This window comes from Xyrauchen texanus, chromosome 10 (genome assembly GCF_025860055.1).
Source record: "Xyrauchen texanus isolate HMW12.3.18 chromosome 10, RBS_HiC_50CHRs, whole genome shotgun sequence".
In the NCBI taxonomy this organism is placed as follows: domain Eukaryota; kingdom Metazoa; phylum Chordata; class Actinopteri; order Cypriniformes; family Catostomidae; genus Xyrauchen; species Xyrauchen texanus.
In genome coordinates, this window is record NC_068285.1 from 21175978 (window position 1) to 21189876 (window position 13899).

At 38.1% G+C, this 13899-nt stretch overlaps 1 protein-coding gene across 1 annotated transcript; it reads left to right on the plus strand.

Moving 5' to 3' along the window:
- Positions 1-2708: 2708 nt before the first annotated feature.
- Positions 2709-7198, plus strand: LOC127650541 (actin-binding Rho-activating protein-like). Its single transcript, XM_052136011.1, has 2 exons — positions 2709-3462; positions 5709-7198. Exons 1-2 carry the CDS (start codon positions 2822-2824, stop codon positions 6190-6192), a joined length of 1125 nt encoding a protein of 374 aa, XP_051991971.1. The 5' UTR covers positions 2709-2821; the 3' UTR covers positions 6193-7198.
- Positions 7199-13899: the final 6701 nt, after the last annotated feature.

Below are 13899 nucleotides of genomic sequence, written 5' to 3' on the forward strand. Positions count from 1 at the left end.
AAAGCTGCCAGGTCAGCATGTTTTAGCAAACTCATAGAAAATAACCACAACATTCCTAGGTATTCATTACTGTGGCTAAATTGGTTAGGAATAAAACATTGACTAAACCAGATATTCTGTCACAGCACTATAGTAATGACTTCATGAATTTCATTACTGATAAAATTGAAATAATCACAAATAAAATTGGAACTATGCAATCAACTGTCACTGCACCTCAGAAAACAGTGTCTCATAATATTTCTCACAAGCAACTTTAATCCTTCGCTGTCATAGGTCATGAAGAGCTTACAAAACTTGGATGTTAGATCCAATACCAAGTAAGTTCTATAAGAGGTATTCCCAGTAATCTCAGAACATCTTCCTAATATTATTAACTCCTCACTATCCTTAGGACATGTCCCAATAAACTTTAAAATGGCAGTTATCAAACCGTTTATTACGAAGCCACAGCTTGATCCTAGAGAATTGGCTAATTATAGACCGATTTCAAATCTACCATTTATGTTGAAAATACTAGAAAAGGTATTGTCCTATCCTACTATGTTCATTCTACAGAGAAATGGAAAATATGATTTTCCGTCAGGATATAGGTCCCATCACGGTACACAAACTGCATTTATCAGAGCTACAAATTATTTTCTCTTATCATCTGATCTCTGCTGCATATCTCTTCAAGTGCTTTTAGATCTTTGTGCTGCCTTTGACACGATAGATCACGGCATTCTCTTGAATAGGCTGGAGAATTATGTTGGCATTAGTGGACTTGCATTAGCATGGTTTTGGTCCTATTTATCATACTGCTACCACTTGTATGTATAAATGAGAAATTGTCAAATAATATGGAGTGCCACAGGGATCAGTTTTAGGACCTCTGCTTTTCTGCTTATAAATGCTTCCCCTGGGATATATTATTAGCAGAGTGTATCAATGAAATCAAAGATTGGATGGCCAGAAATTTCCTTCTACTCAATTCCAACAAAACAAAGGTACTAATGTTTGGACCAAAAACCTCTAAAAATAAGCAGCTAAAATATAGTTTGACTCTCGATGAATGTACTGTTATGTCATCTTCTTCTGCAAATTAGGGTTTATATTTGATACCAATCTGTCCTTGTAAAATCAAATTTCTAATGTTTGTAGATCAGCATTCTTCCAACTAAGAAATATTGCTAAATTATGACGATACTCTCTGTTGCTGATGCCGAAAATTTTATTCAGAATTTCATGACCTCAAGACTAGATTATTGTAATACACATATCAACATCAACATCTTCAGAAGCTATATGATAGGTGTTGGTGAGAAACAGGTCAATATGTAAGTCCTTTTTAACTATAAATTCTCCTCCCTGTGGTGATATCCACAAAGAGGAATATGAAAGTGAAAGTGGATAGTAATAGTAAAAAATGACTTAAATTTTGATGTGTTTCTTACCCACAATTATAATATCGCTGATTGTAATTGTATTGATTGATTGTAATATCGGCTCATTCTTTTGGTTATAAGTGAAATGTGTTCAGGTCCATAGCTAGAATGACCCTTTTAGTTTATTATGTTGTTAATTTGTTTTTCTTTCTCCCCTCCCAGGTCTAGAATCAGTTTTCAGTTGCATTTCCTGAACTTTTCTTTTATGATCTGTATCTAGATTGCGCACAGGTTGGCTAGATTTTTCTGAAGTGACCATCCCTAAGTCCTCTGCATATGCCCACTGACACAGATCTGCACTGTATGACTGACAGTCAACAGATGCCTTTCGTTTTGCTGATGCTTTTTACAGATACTATTAATACAGCCTCTTAATGTCATGAAACAAACAGATAAACATAGATGCCATACTTTTACACCTTCAAGTGGAGTATGCTTGTATGTGCACAATCGCACTGCTATGCACTTTAATAAATGTCCAAGGCATAAGAGAGGTAAAATATTCACAGTTCAGTTGCAATATAATTTTGTCAAATCCTTCATGTCTTTGCATGTTGCCAGGTGCAACGAAAAACAATCCACTGTGTATGCAAGCAATAAAGAGTCTCCTTCAGGTGTTACATTCTTTCCTCACCAAAAGACACCTTCACTTCTGTCTTGGATCGAATGACACTCTGAGCTCTTTGCATAACAGATAATATTTTAATGTATTATTAAATACTGTAAGTGCACAATTATTGTTTCTGATATTTACTAAATGCTCACTGTGGTCAATAACAGACCACAGTGAGTTTGCCATCTTGTCATCCAAACTCCAGACATCAGGTTAGCAAGCAAGCACTGCAATGCCAATGCCATGGGTTTGATTCACAGGGTAAACTCATACTGATAAAATGTGTACCTTGAATACAACTTTGGACAAAAGTATTTTCCAAATGAACTCCAATTTATTATGCCAATAAAATGCATTGGTTTAAAAAAAAATATCAGGCTGCAGTCTTTCTGTAGTGCATTATTCACAGTACCATTGACTGTTGGCGGAACTAATGAACATGATCCACACAGGCCCATTTGCAGTTTCTGCACATTTGCAAAACCCAGGACATCTCTGCCCTGTTTACCCCCAGCAAGTACCAGCGTCTATGATGAAACGTGATTCCCCACCAGTCCCAGAGGTCGACAAGTGTCAAGGAAAGAAGATCAGTGGAGATTCTTGGCATACGTTCCACCATCATGTAGAGTTGTTTCACCCATTTCAAAAGCACTAGTGCGCTTAAGAGGGAGCGTATAGTCTACAATTTACTACAGATTGAGAATCACAACAAGGTGTTATGTAAAAGGCACCAGACGAAACAAAGGACGTGAATGAGGGAAGGAATCCCTGGAGGTAAACAATGTCAGAGAAAATGGAGGAAGCCACTGCGAGGAAGCCCTCAGCAAACAAGAATATTACAAAGATGCGTGCCATAAGCATGGTGTGCAGCCTGACTCGGAGCTGGCAGCAGTGGGTGAGTGAAAATGAAGAGAAGCAGTCCAATGAACCCAGTGGGTGGTCCCCTGGTTACCCTGAAGTCCCTAAAAATGCAAAAAAGGAGGCAGCCAAAAACAGACTTTCTCAGAGGTTTCGCCCCAACCAGGAGGATGTGGAGGCCCCTGGCCAGTCACACATCAGAACCACCCAAGTGGTAAAAATGGTGACAAGGGATGTCCAGGAGAGAAGTGCAGGCATTGAGTTTTTGACCAATCGTATCTGTAATGACCCATCCACAGATGATCTAGACAAGATGCTGAGTAAAAAAGGGACACCCACACGCCGCAGGAAGTGCTCCAACATGGTTTCGGAGCTGACACGAGGATGGAAGGAAATGGAAAAGGAGAAAAAGCAGGCTAAGGAGGGTAGTAAGGATAATGAGTTTCCTGAAGCTGAAGAGAGAGTCCTGAAGCTACAAACCAACCAGGAGGATACTACAAATGATAAAACAAATGAAAATACAGAACAATCTGCAGTAAGGATCAAAAGATCCTCTGTGCTTGGGTGAGTTATGTTCTCCCAGCACACCAAATTAAGGTCAGAAGCTGAATGTATTTTTAAGGAGACGTACAGATCTGTTAAGAGATAGTTCACCCAAAAATGAAAATTCAGTCATCATTTAATCACCTTTATGTTGTTCAAAACCTTTATGACTCAATGGAACGCAAAAGTAGTTGGAAACATGTCAATTTTACATAATTTTCATTTTTGGGTGAACTATCTCTTGAAGTGTGTAGCTTCAGGTATGTCAGGTACAAAGTTAATTTGTATATTAGTGCAGAATGTTAGTTTGTCATGGTAGTAATAGATAGATAGACTGTCTTAAATCAGTCTATTTATAAGTTGTGCTGTGCTGTTTTACTCAAGCACTTAAAAAAAACAACTTTATGTCTGTGTACAAATGAATATGCCATATGTGTGTGGTCCCGATGATGATAACTAATCTATCATATACTGCATTATCCATTAATATATTCCTTCAAAGTATTACAGACCTAAAAACTTTAAAGGAGCACTCAGTAATTACTTCCCCATTAAAAAAGATTTAGTCCTAAAGAAATCTAGTTTAAATTTGAAACGTATGTATACAATTATCCCCACTCAAATGGGATGAGGACTCAAGTCATTTCAGTAACCTTATTAAAACAATTTTATTTTACATGGGGCAGGGGCGCCCTCATGGGGGCTGCCATTTTAGAATCGCATGACCAGCTGAAAACTACTTGCTTAATCTCAGTAACCTTCTTGTTATTGGACACTTTCACTCTTGGATTAAATTAATCATGGCTGATTGAGAGTAGTGAATTTCTACAATGGCATCTGTAACTGAAAATTATTGAATTTGAATGATGCTGCATCCACACCACTAGGTGTCACTGTAAGTCCAAGATGACAAAAGCAAAACGTTTTTTTTTTTCACCTTTAAAGTAACATTATTTAAGACCACTAATTTTGAGGGATAGTTCACTCAAAATGAAAGTTCTCGCATCATTTACTCACCCCCCTCATGCCATCCGAGATGTGTATGGCTTTCTTTCTCCTGCAGAATACAAAGGAAGAATTTTAAAAGAATATTTCAGCTCTGTTGCTCCTCAATGCAAGTGAAAGGTGACCAGAACTCAGAACTTTGAAGGTCCAAAAGGCTATATAAATGTAATCCACAAGAAAACAGTGGTTAAATCCATATCTTCTGAAGCAATATGATAGATGTTGGTGAGAAACAGATCAATATTAAAGTCCTTTTTCAAATAAAAAAAAAAAATTATGTAAAAAATAACTACACCTAAAAACTACACTTTTACTTTCACTTCCACATGCTGGTGTGAGTTTTTCACAGTCTGCCACCTACTGGCTGGAGGTGGTCAATGGTAGAGATTGATAGTAAAAAAGGACTTAAATATTGATCTGTTTCTCAGCCACACTATTATAATGCTTTAGAATACATGTATTTAGCCTCTGGAGTCATATGGAATACTTTTATGCCTCCTTAAATTCATTTTTGGACGTTTTGAGTTCTGGTCACCATTCACTTCTATTGTGAGGACCAACAGAACTGATTTTTTTATTTATTATTTTTTTATCTTTGTTTGTGTTCTGCTGAAGAAAGAAAGTCATACACTTCTGGGATGACTTGAGGGTGAGTAAATTATGAGAGAATTTTCATTTTTGAGTGAACTATCACTTTAAGACATGTGCAAATTTTTTAACTGTCTAATATTGCCAGTGTTGGTTAGTAATGGACATTAGAGATGGACCTCATGTAATCTGTACTACATAATCAGATTATAAACTTGTAATAGATTAGAATAGATTGCATTACATTTTAAATGTTTGTAATCAGATAATAGTTAGATTTTATGTTTTACATGATTACATATGGATTACATTATCACTGTCGTTATCTATCTTATTATCTGTCTTGTCTTTAAAAGAAGCTAATTGATTCAATGAATACTTACAGTTTCATAAAAGGATTGCAAATTGATAATTTCATTGAAGTATACAGTATTTAATGTTTTAAATATTTAATATTTTTAAAAACATTAATTTAAACATGCAATTAGCAATCCACACATAATCAGCATCAAACATTACCTTAAAAAATGTAATCTAAAAGACTACATGTAAATTATTGATTACAATTTTAGTTATGTAATTTGTAATCAGTAACAGTACATTTCAGAAATAATATACCCATCACTGCAAATTGCATTGTTTTATAAATCATATCTCTTTTGCTAATGTCTTAGGAGCAAGAAGAATGTAGAAGATGCCAACAAAATAAATGCCTTGTCCAAAAAGTACAGCGCTGTGGGCAACCTAAAAAATTGCTGGCAAAACTGGGCATCCAAGCATTCCATTAATCAGAAGCTGAACCCCTTCAGCGAAGACTTTGATTATGAGTACTCCATGTCAACACGGCTGCAGAAGGGTGAGGAGGGCTATGGGCGGCCCAAAGAGGGCAGTAAGACAGCAGAGAGGGCTAAACGTGCAGAAGCGCACATCCACCATGAGATCGACGACATGTGCTACATCATAAGGACTATGGCAGACCCGGATCCGGATAGTTACACTCGAGTGACCTTTGGCGAGCTGTTTGACAGATATGTGCGAATCTCTGATAAAGTGGTGGGCATCCTAATGAGGGCCAGGAAGCATAGAAAGGTGGACTTTGAAGGGGAAATGCTGTGGCAGGGCCAGGATGATGGTGTCATTATCACTCTGTTAGTATGACATAAGACGTGAAGTCATCAACTCTGGACTCAAAATTAAAGATTTTGCTGCTATAGATGACATGTAGAAAAGAAAACAATTGTTGCCGTAGTTCTGTGTGTTTATTTGTATTGTCATATAAAATATGAATTAAAGCTGAAGTGTGTAATGGCTACTAACATCATAAAGCTGACATGCAAAATTTGATTGCTTTCAAACAAGTTTACCAAAAACTCACAGATGGTACAGATTCATAGTCACGCCATTGGTTAAGCCAAAATTACTGTGTCAAGATGCTCAAACAAACAGAGCAATGTCAGATAGTGTCACAGAGCAACAGTGTATATACTCTTGTGGAGCGGAGGGGGGTGGGGCCGGGCTAGAATGTTGCATGCCCGGTCCCCAATCGGCCTGATGGGGCACATGAGGTATAAAGGCGGCCGGTGATGACGGTTCGAGAGAGAAAGAATTACGGGCATGTCCGTCATGTGTGTGTGTGTGTGAGTGTTTATGTTCGTGTGTTTTGGTTTTGAGTTTAATTAAATGTGATTTATGTTGACAAGCCGGTTCTCGCCTCCTCCTTGCCCATCGTAACCCCCTTACAACTCTTCTCTGTGAATTCAACATACAATGACTTATTCATAGTTGTCTCTGCATATTAAGCTGGGATAGGAGAACGTATTTTAACATAATAGAAGAAAACACACTTCACCTTTAAGGTTTGTTTAATTACAGACCGAGCTCTTCCGTGTTTTTGCAGTTTGTTTAATTTATTGAAGTGTATACATTTATAAAGATTTGTTACATTGCTGAAAAATTTTAATAATCTCCTTTAAATAAGCAAATGATCATGATAGATTTGGCTTTGGCCTCCCTAACCTTTCACAAAGGCTATAGAACTAATATTTCTGTATTTGTAGTAATTTAAGTATCCATAAGAGGGAGCAGTAACACTAAAATCATCTCCATGTATCTCCTTTCAACAGTCATTTAGTTCATGTGGTACATTTAATAAAAATAATTTATTGTGGCAAAATAAATTGGTCTTGGTTTACATTTAAAAATGTTTTTCTTTCTCTGAGATATGCATTTACAGATGTGTTATGTGTTTTGAGAATTTAGAAATGTAATAGATTTAATACAAAAAAATTTACTAACACATTGTTGTTTATTTCTTTATTTGCTATATTTTTATTTTATTAAAGGGATAGTTGACTAAAAGATGAAAGATTTTCTCATCATTTACTCACCCTCATGTCATTCCATATGTGTAAGACTTTCTTTCTTCTGCAGAACACAAATTACAATTTCTAGAAGCATATTTCAGCTCTGTAGGTCCATTCAAGTGAATGGGTGCCAAAATGTTGATGCTCCAAAAAGCACATAAAGGCATCATAATTAATGCTGACTTATATTATTTTGCACTCATTCACTTGCACTGTATTTTTTTTAAATCTTAATTTGAGTTTAGCAGATGAAAGAAAGTCATACACATCTGGGATGGCATACTCGTCTCAAGATGGCGCCGAGTATGGCTGCTGCGTTGCGAGCTCCGTTACAACACTGCGGTTATTGTTTGTTTTGTTTACAGTTCTTTGTTTTTTTGTCTTGGATGTTGTCTGCCTTATTGTTTACGACAGCCAAATGCTTTTGGACATTGGTTCTACAATTTCACATCGAAAACCGGACTTCAAATTCCTTAATGCCGACCCGCTGTTTACAAACACGCTGGCGGAGCCCTTTGTCTGGTATAAGTGAGCAGGAAACCGCGCACCCTGAGGCTGCGTTCATTGTTACCGGGGACTTTAATAAAGCCAACTTCAAAACAATCACTCCAAAATACCACCAACACATAAAGTTCAACACACGAGGGGACCGGGTTTTAGATCATTGTTACTCTCCTTTCCGGGATGGCTACAAATCCCTCCCCCGCCCCCCATTTGGCAAATTGGACCACGCTTCCGTTCTGCTTTTGCCCGCTTATAGGCAGAAGCTGAAACGGGAAGCACCCACCCTCAGAACGATCCAGTGCTGGTCGGACCAATCAGACTCTGCGCTACAAGACTCTTTTGATCACGCGGACTGGGAGATGTTCCGGTCCGCCTCTGATGACGACATCGAGGTTTACGCTGACAGCATAAGGTGTTTCATCAGGAAGTGCGTAGAGGATGTTGTTCCGACCAAAACAATACGGATATACCCCAACCAGAAACCATGGGTTAACGGCGAGGTTCACGCGGCACTCAATCATTGTTGCCAACTTAGCGACTTTGTCGCTATTTTTAGCTACTTTTCAGACCCCTTTAGCGACATTTTTTCAAAAAAGCGACTAGCGACAAATCTAGCGACTTTTTGGACAAACCTTAGCAACTTTCCAAATTCCAAATATCGCCAGTACTGCAAGCGTGAGGTCTTCCCCGCTGCGTCTGCTCTGTTCAGTGAGCGGCACATTCCGTTGACTACACTGCACGCCAGCGGACATAGACATGAATGAGCTGCGCATGTGCACGCTGTGTTAGCAGGAACCAATCAGTGATCACATAGCAGCTGCCTTCTCCTTTGTTTTAATTCAAAACATTTAATTTGACCGTTTTTTCTTGGCATGCGCTTATATTCACTACTAATCAGAGTTTTAGTTCATTCCGGTTCGGTTTCTGAACTCTCCGACTTCAGATCGTATATTTACAGACTCTATACATTTTACTTATCCAAACACAACAATAAACCTTCTTCAAACTCATAAACATGTAACGTTAGCTAAGTTCCGTTCCGTTCCGTTGTCTAACAGAAAATATGTCATTGAGAACCGTTTTACTGGACATTCGGCTATATACTTATATAACAGTATGAGCACGGTTTAGGGGAGATAACCGTTATTATAAACTGAAGTAGGCTACAGTACCGACAAATTAGGCAGAATGCAAATACGAGGCGATGACGTCATTAATATGCTAATGACGCATGACGTCATCTGGCGACATTTAGCTACTTTTCGAGCAGGCTTAAGCTACTTTCCATTGAAAATAGTTGACAACACTGCACTCAATGCGCGGTCCTCCGCTTTTAATTCTTCTAACACGGAGGAGCGTAAACAAGCCAGTTATGCCCTCCGTAACACTATCAGTGAAGCCAAATGCCAGTACAGGCACAAGCTTAAAGGTCAGTTCAACACCACTGACTCTAGAAGTATGTGGCAGGGAATTAATACCATCACGGACTACAAACGGAATAAAGACTCCGCTGTGAACACCGCTGCATCTCTCCCGGACGAACTTAATACATTTTATGCTCGTTTTGAGGACAACACCACCGCCCTCGTGGAGAGAGCACTCGCGGCTGACGCTACAGAGGTTGATTCACTCTCCGTCTCTGTTGTGGATGTAAACTGATCCTTCCGACGGGTGAATGTCCGTAAAGCTGCGGGTCCAGACGGCATTCTGGGCCGCGTCATCATAGCGTGCGCGAATCAACTGGCTGGTGTTTTTACGGACATTTTCAATCTGTCCCTCTCCCTGTCTGTAGTCCCCACATGCTTCAAAACATCAACCATTGTGCCTGTACCGAAGCAAGCCGCAATCACTTGCTTAAATGACTGGCGTCCTGTTGCTCTGCCCCCCATCATCAGCAAATGCTTCGAGAGGTTAATCAGAGATTACATCTGCTCTGTTCTGCCCCCCTCTTTGGACCCATTGCAGTTTGCCTACTGCAACAACCGCTCCACTGATGATGCCATTGCATCTACACTACACACTGCTCTCTCCCATCTGGAAAAAAGGAACACATATGTGAGAATGCTGTTTGTTGACTACGTCAGGTGGTTAGAATGGGCAGCAACATCCCTCATCACTGACCCTCAACACTGGAGCCCCGCAGGGCTGTGTTCTCAGCCCCCTACTGTATTCACTGTAGGGTGGTGCAAACTGCCAGAAACATCATCGGAGGTGAGCTTCCCTCCCTCCAGGACATATACGCTAGGCGGTGTGTGAAAAAAGCTCGGAGGATCATCAGATACTCCAGCCACCCGAGTCATGGGCTGTTCTCAGTGCTACCATCAGGCAGGCGGTATCGCGGCATCAAGACCCGCACCAGCCGACTACACGATAGCTTCTTCCCCCAAGCAGTCAGACTTTTGAACACTTGATCTATCACGATCAATAATTAGCACTGCACTTTATTCATCTACAATCTCACACTGGACTGTCAACATATTCTCCTCAATATACTACTTCATATATATATATATATATATATATATATATATATATATATTTCATATACTCCTTACTTATTGTATTGTATATTGTGTATTGTATATTGTGTGTATTGTTTACTGTACATTGTATATAATTATTGTGTTGTGTAAGTATGTGTACATTTGATATGTAAATTGTTTGGTGTAAGTATGTTGTTTATTGTAATTGGTATATGTCTCGTCACTGTCATGACTGCTATGTTGCTCGGACCTGCACACAAGAATTTCACCTACTGTTGCACTTGTGTACATGGTAGTGTGACAATAAAGTGTTTTTATTTGATTTGATTGAAGAGTAAATTATGAGAGAATTTTCATTTTGGGGTAAACTATTCCTTTAAAAATAATGGTCGATGAAGATACATTTACTGTCATCTCTCAAAAATGCTGGAAAAGTCCATGGTGAAGTAATCTACTATGTCAGGAATTTTCCAATTCATCTCATGACTTTATGGAGTGCAACAGGTTCACAAACAATGCTGCTGGAATACCATGACTCAAAACTGATTATGCCAGCATGAGTACATTCTGAAAGAACAAACAAATGTCAGCATGTTTATGAAAAACTACACCCTTTGCTAGCGGTTTCTTGGTAAAACATTTCCACTTTCAGCCAGTCCCATTAAAGAAAACTTTCAATCAAAAAGAGATGTAAGACCAAGTATTCAATCATTCCATTTGGTTTAATGCTTTAATAGTCTTTTGTCTGGAAACCAGACAAACCAGAGCTGACTGTCATTTTCAGGAATGCGGATGGAAAACCATTAACAGGAAGTAGCATGAGATAAAGGTGTGGAACAAAACTTCACATAGTATTTAGACAAGCACACTTGTTAGCCAAACAAGTGATCTTTGATCTGCAACACCACATGTTTAGACTAGTAGCCTACATTCTGTATTAAATTAATAAAAAATTATGTAACATGCCGTAATAGTGTTTTTGCTCACACATATTTTACTATGAATGCATTAGTTGTAAATATATAATGTGAAGAAGATATGCAAAGTAGATTCATCGATATTACCTAGGATAATTGAAGTATTGGAAATGTATTATATAATTCAATATGGGCTATTGAATAAAGAATCTATTTAATAAAATATGGGTTATGTAGCTGATGGTAACAAGGACATATTGGGTTGTTTTTGTGTTCTCTATTTTTTTAAGTTTAAATTATTTGAGTGTGTGTGTGTGTGTGTGTGTGTATTTATCACTTTGTGGGGACCAAATGTCCCCATAAGGATAGTAAAACCCGAAATTTTTGACCTTGTGGGGACATTTTGTTGGTCCCCATGAGGAAAACAGCTTATAAATCATACTAAATGATGTTTTTTGAAAATGTAAAAATGCAGAAAGTTTTCTGTGATGGTTAGGTTTAGGGATAGGGTTAGGATTAGGGGATGGAATATAAAGTTTGTTCAGTATAAAAACCATTATGTCTATGGAAAGTCCCCATAAAACATGGAAACACTACATGTGTGTGTGTGTGTGTGTGTGTGTGTGTGTGTGTGTGTGTGTGTGTGTGTGTGTGTGTGTGTGTGTGTGTGTGTGTGTGTGTGTGAGCGTGTATTTATCACTTTGTGGGGACCAAATGTCCCCATAAGGATAGTAAAACCCGAAATTTTTGACCTTGTGGGGACATTTTGTCGGTCCCCATGAGGAAAACAGCTTATAAATCATACTAAATTATGTTTTTGAAAATGTAAAAATGCAGAAAGTTTTCTGTGAGGGTTAGGTTTAGGGGTAGGGTTAGGTTTAGGGGATAGAATATAATGTTTGTACAGTATAAAAACCATTATGTCTATGGAAAGTCCCCATAAAACATGAAAACACAACATGTGTGTGTGTGTGTGTGTGTGTGTGTGTGTGTGTGTGTGTGTGTGTGTGTGTGTGTGTGTGTGTGTGTGTGTGTGTGTGTGTGTGTGTGTGTGTGTATAATATAAATACGTACTGTGCAAAATTTTTAGGCACTTGTGAAAAACTTTCAAAGTGAGGAAATATTAAAAAAAAAAATCAGAAATAGTTTTCATTTATTAATTAACATCATACAAAGTCCAGTAAACAGAAAAAGCGCTAAATCTATATGTGGTGTGAACACTTTTGCCTTCAAAAAAGCACCAATTCTCTTATTTATACCTGGACACATTTTTTATTGGTTGTTGGCAGATTGGAGAATTCACCACAGTTCTTTTATTTATTTTGGCTGTCTCAATTATTTCTGTATCTTTGTGTAATCCCAGACTCAGCCGATGTTCAGTGGGGGGGGCTCTGTGATGGCCATGCCAACTGTTGCAGTGCTCCCTGTTCTTCTGTTCTATTTGCAAAAAGGAATGTTTGGGAGTATAACATGTATATTTCCTATTGACACTAAATTAGCAGATATAAATAACCATCCTAATGTTTTTGTGAAACATCTAATGTGCCTGAGACTTTTGCACAGTACTGTATAAATATAAGTTAATTGTTTAATAGGCCTACTTGCAACAAAACACAATTATTAAAATATTTTTTATTATCAGAAATCTAGTTCAGGGGATTTTTTTGAAAGAGGGAGTGGGCATTTGCATATTGCCTTGGTGACTGGGGGGCCTTGGAGTCAAAATACTCTACAAAGCTTTACATAGATTCAAATGTAATTAGTATTAAATCAGTGGTAATAGCAAATATGATGTAATCAACTCTTCTGAACTTGGTTAGATCCAAAATGGTGGTCTTTTCCACATCATTTGTTCCATGTTCAATGATGACCACTGTTACTCAATGGGGTATATGTTATGACACTGATACAGAGGCACACACTAACCACTATCCACAAACAGACAGAGAGAACAGAGAGTATTCAAAGGTATTGTTCACTCCAAAATGAACATTTTCTCATCATTTACTCATGACATCCCAGGTGTGTATGTCTTTCTTTCATCTGCTGAATACAAAAGATTTTTAGAAGAATGTCTCAGCTATGTAGGTCCTCACAATGAAAGTGAATGAGTACCAAAATTTTGAAGCTCAGAAAAGCACATATTGGCAGCATAAAAGTAATCCAGATGACTTCAGAGGGTAAATCCGTGTCTTCTCAAGTGATATGATAGGTGTGGGTGAGAAACAGATATTTAAGTCATTTTTATCCATCAATACCCTTCCCTGCCCAGTAGGTGGCAATATGGATGAAGAATGTGAATCGCCAAAAACAAAGGAGAAGAATGTGGAAGTGAAAGTGGAGATTTATGGAAAAACATGTCTGAAAACGTATCTTTTTCTCACCCACAGAAAAAGTACATGGATCTGAAGATATGGATTTAACCACTGGAGTCATATGGATTACTTGTATGCTGCCTTTATGTGCTATTGGAGCTTCTACATTTTTGTCGCCATTCACTTGCATTGTGAGGACTAACAGAACTGAATTTTTCTTCTAAAAATCTTAATTTGTGTTCAGCAGAAGAAAGAAAGTCATGCACAGCATTGCAGTTTTGTT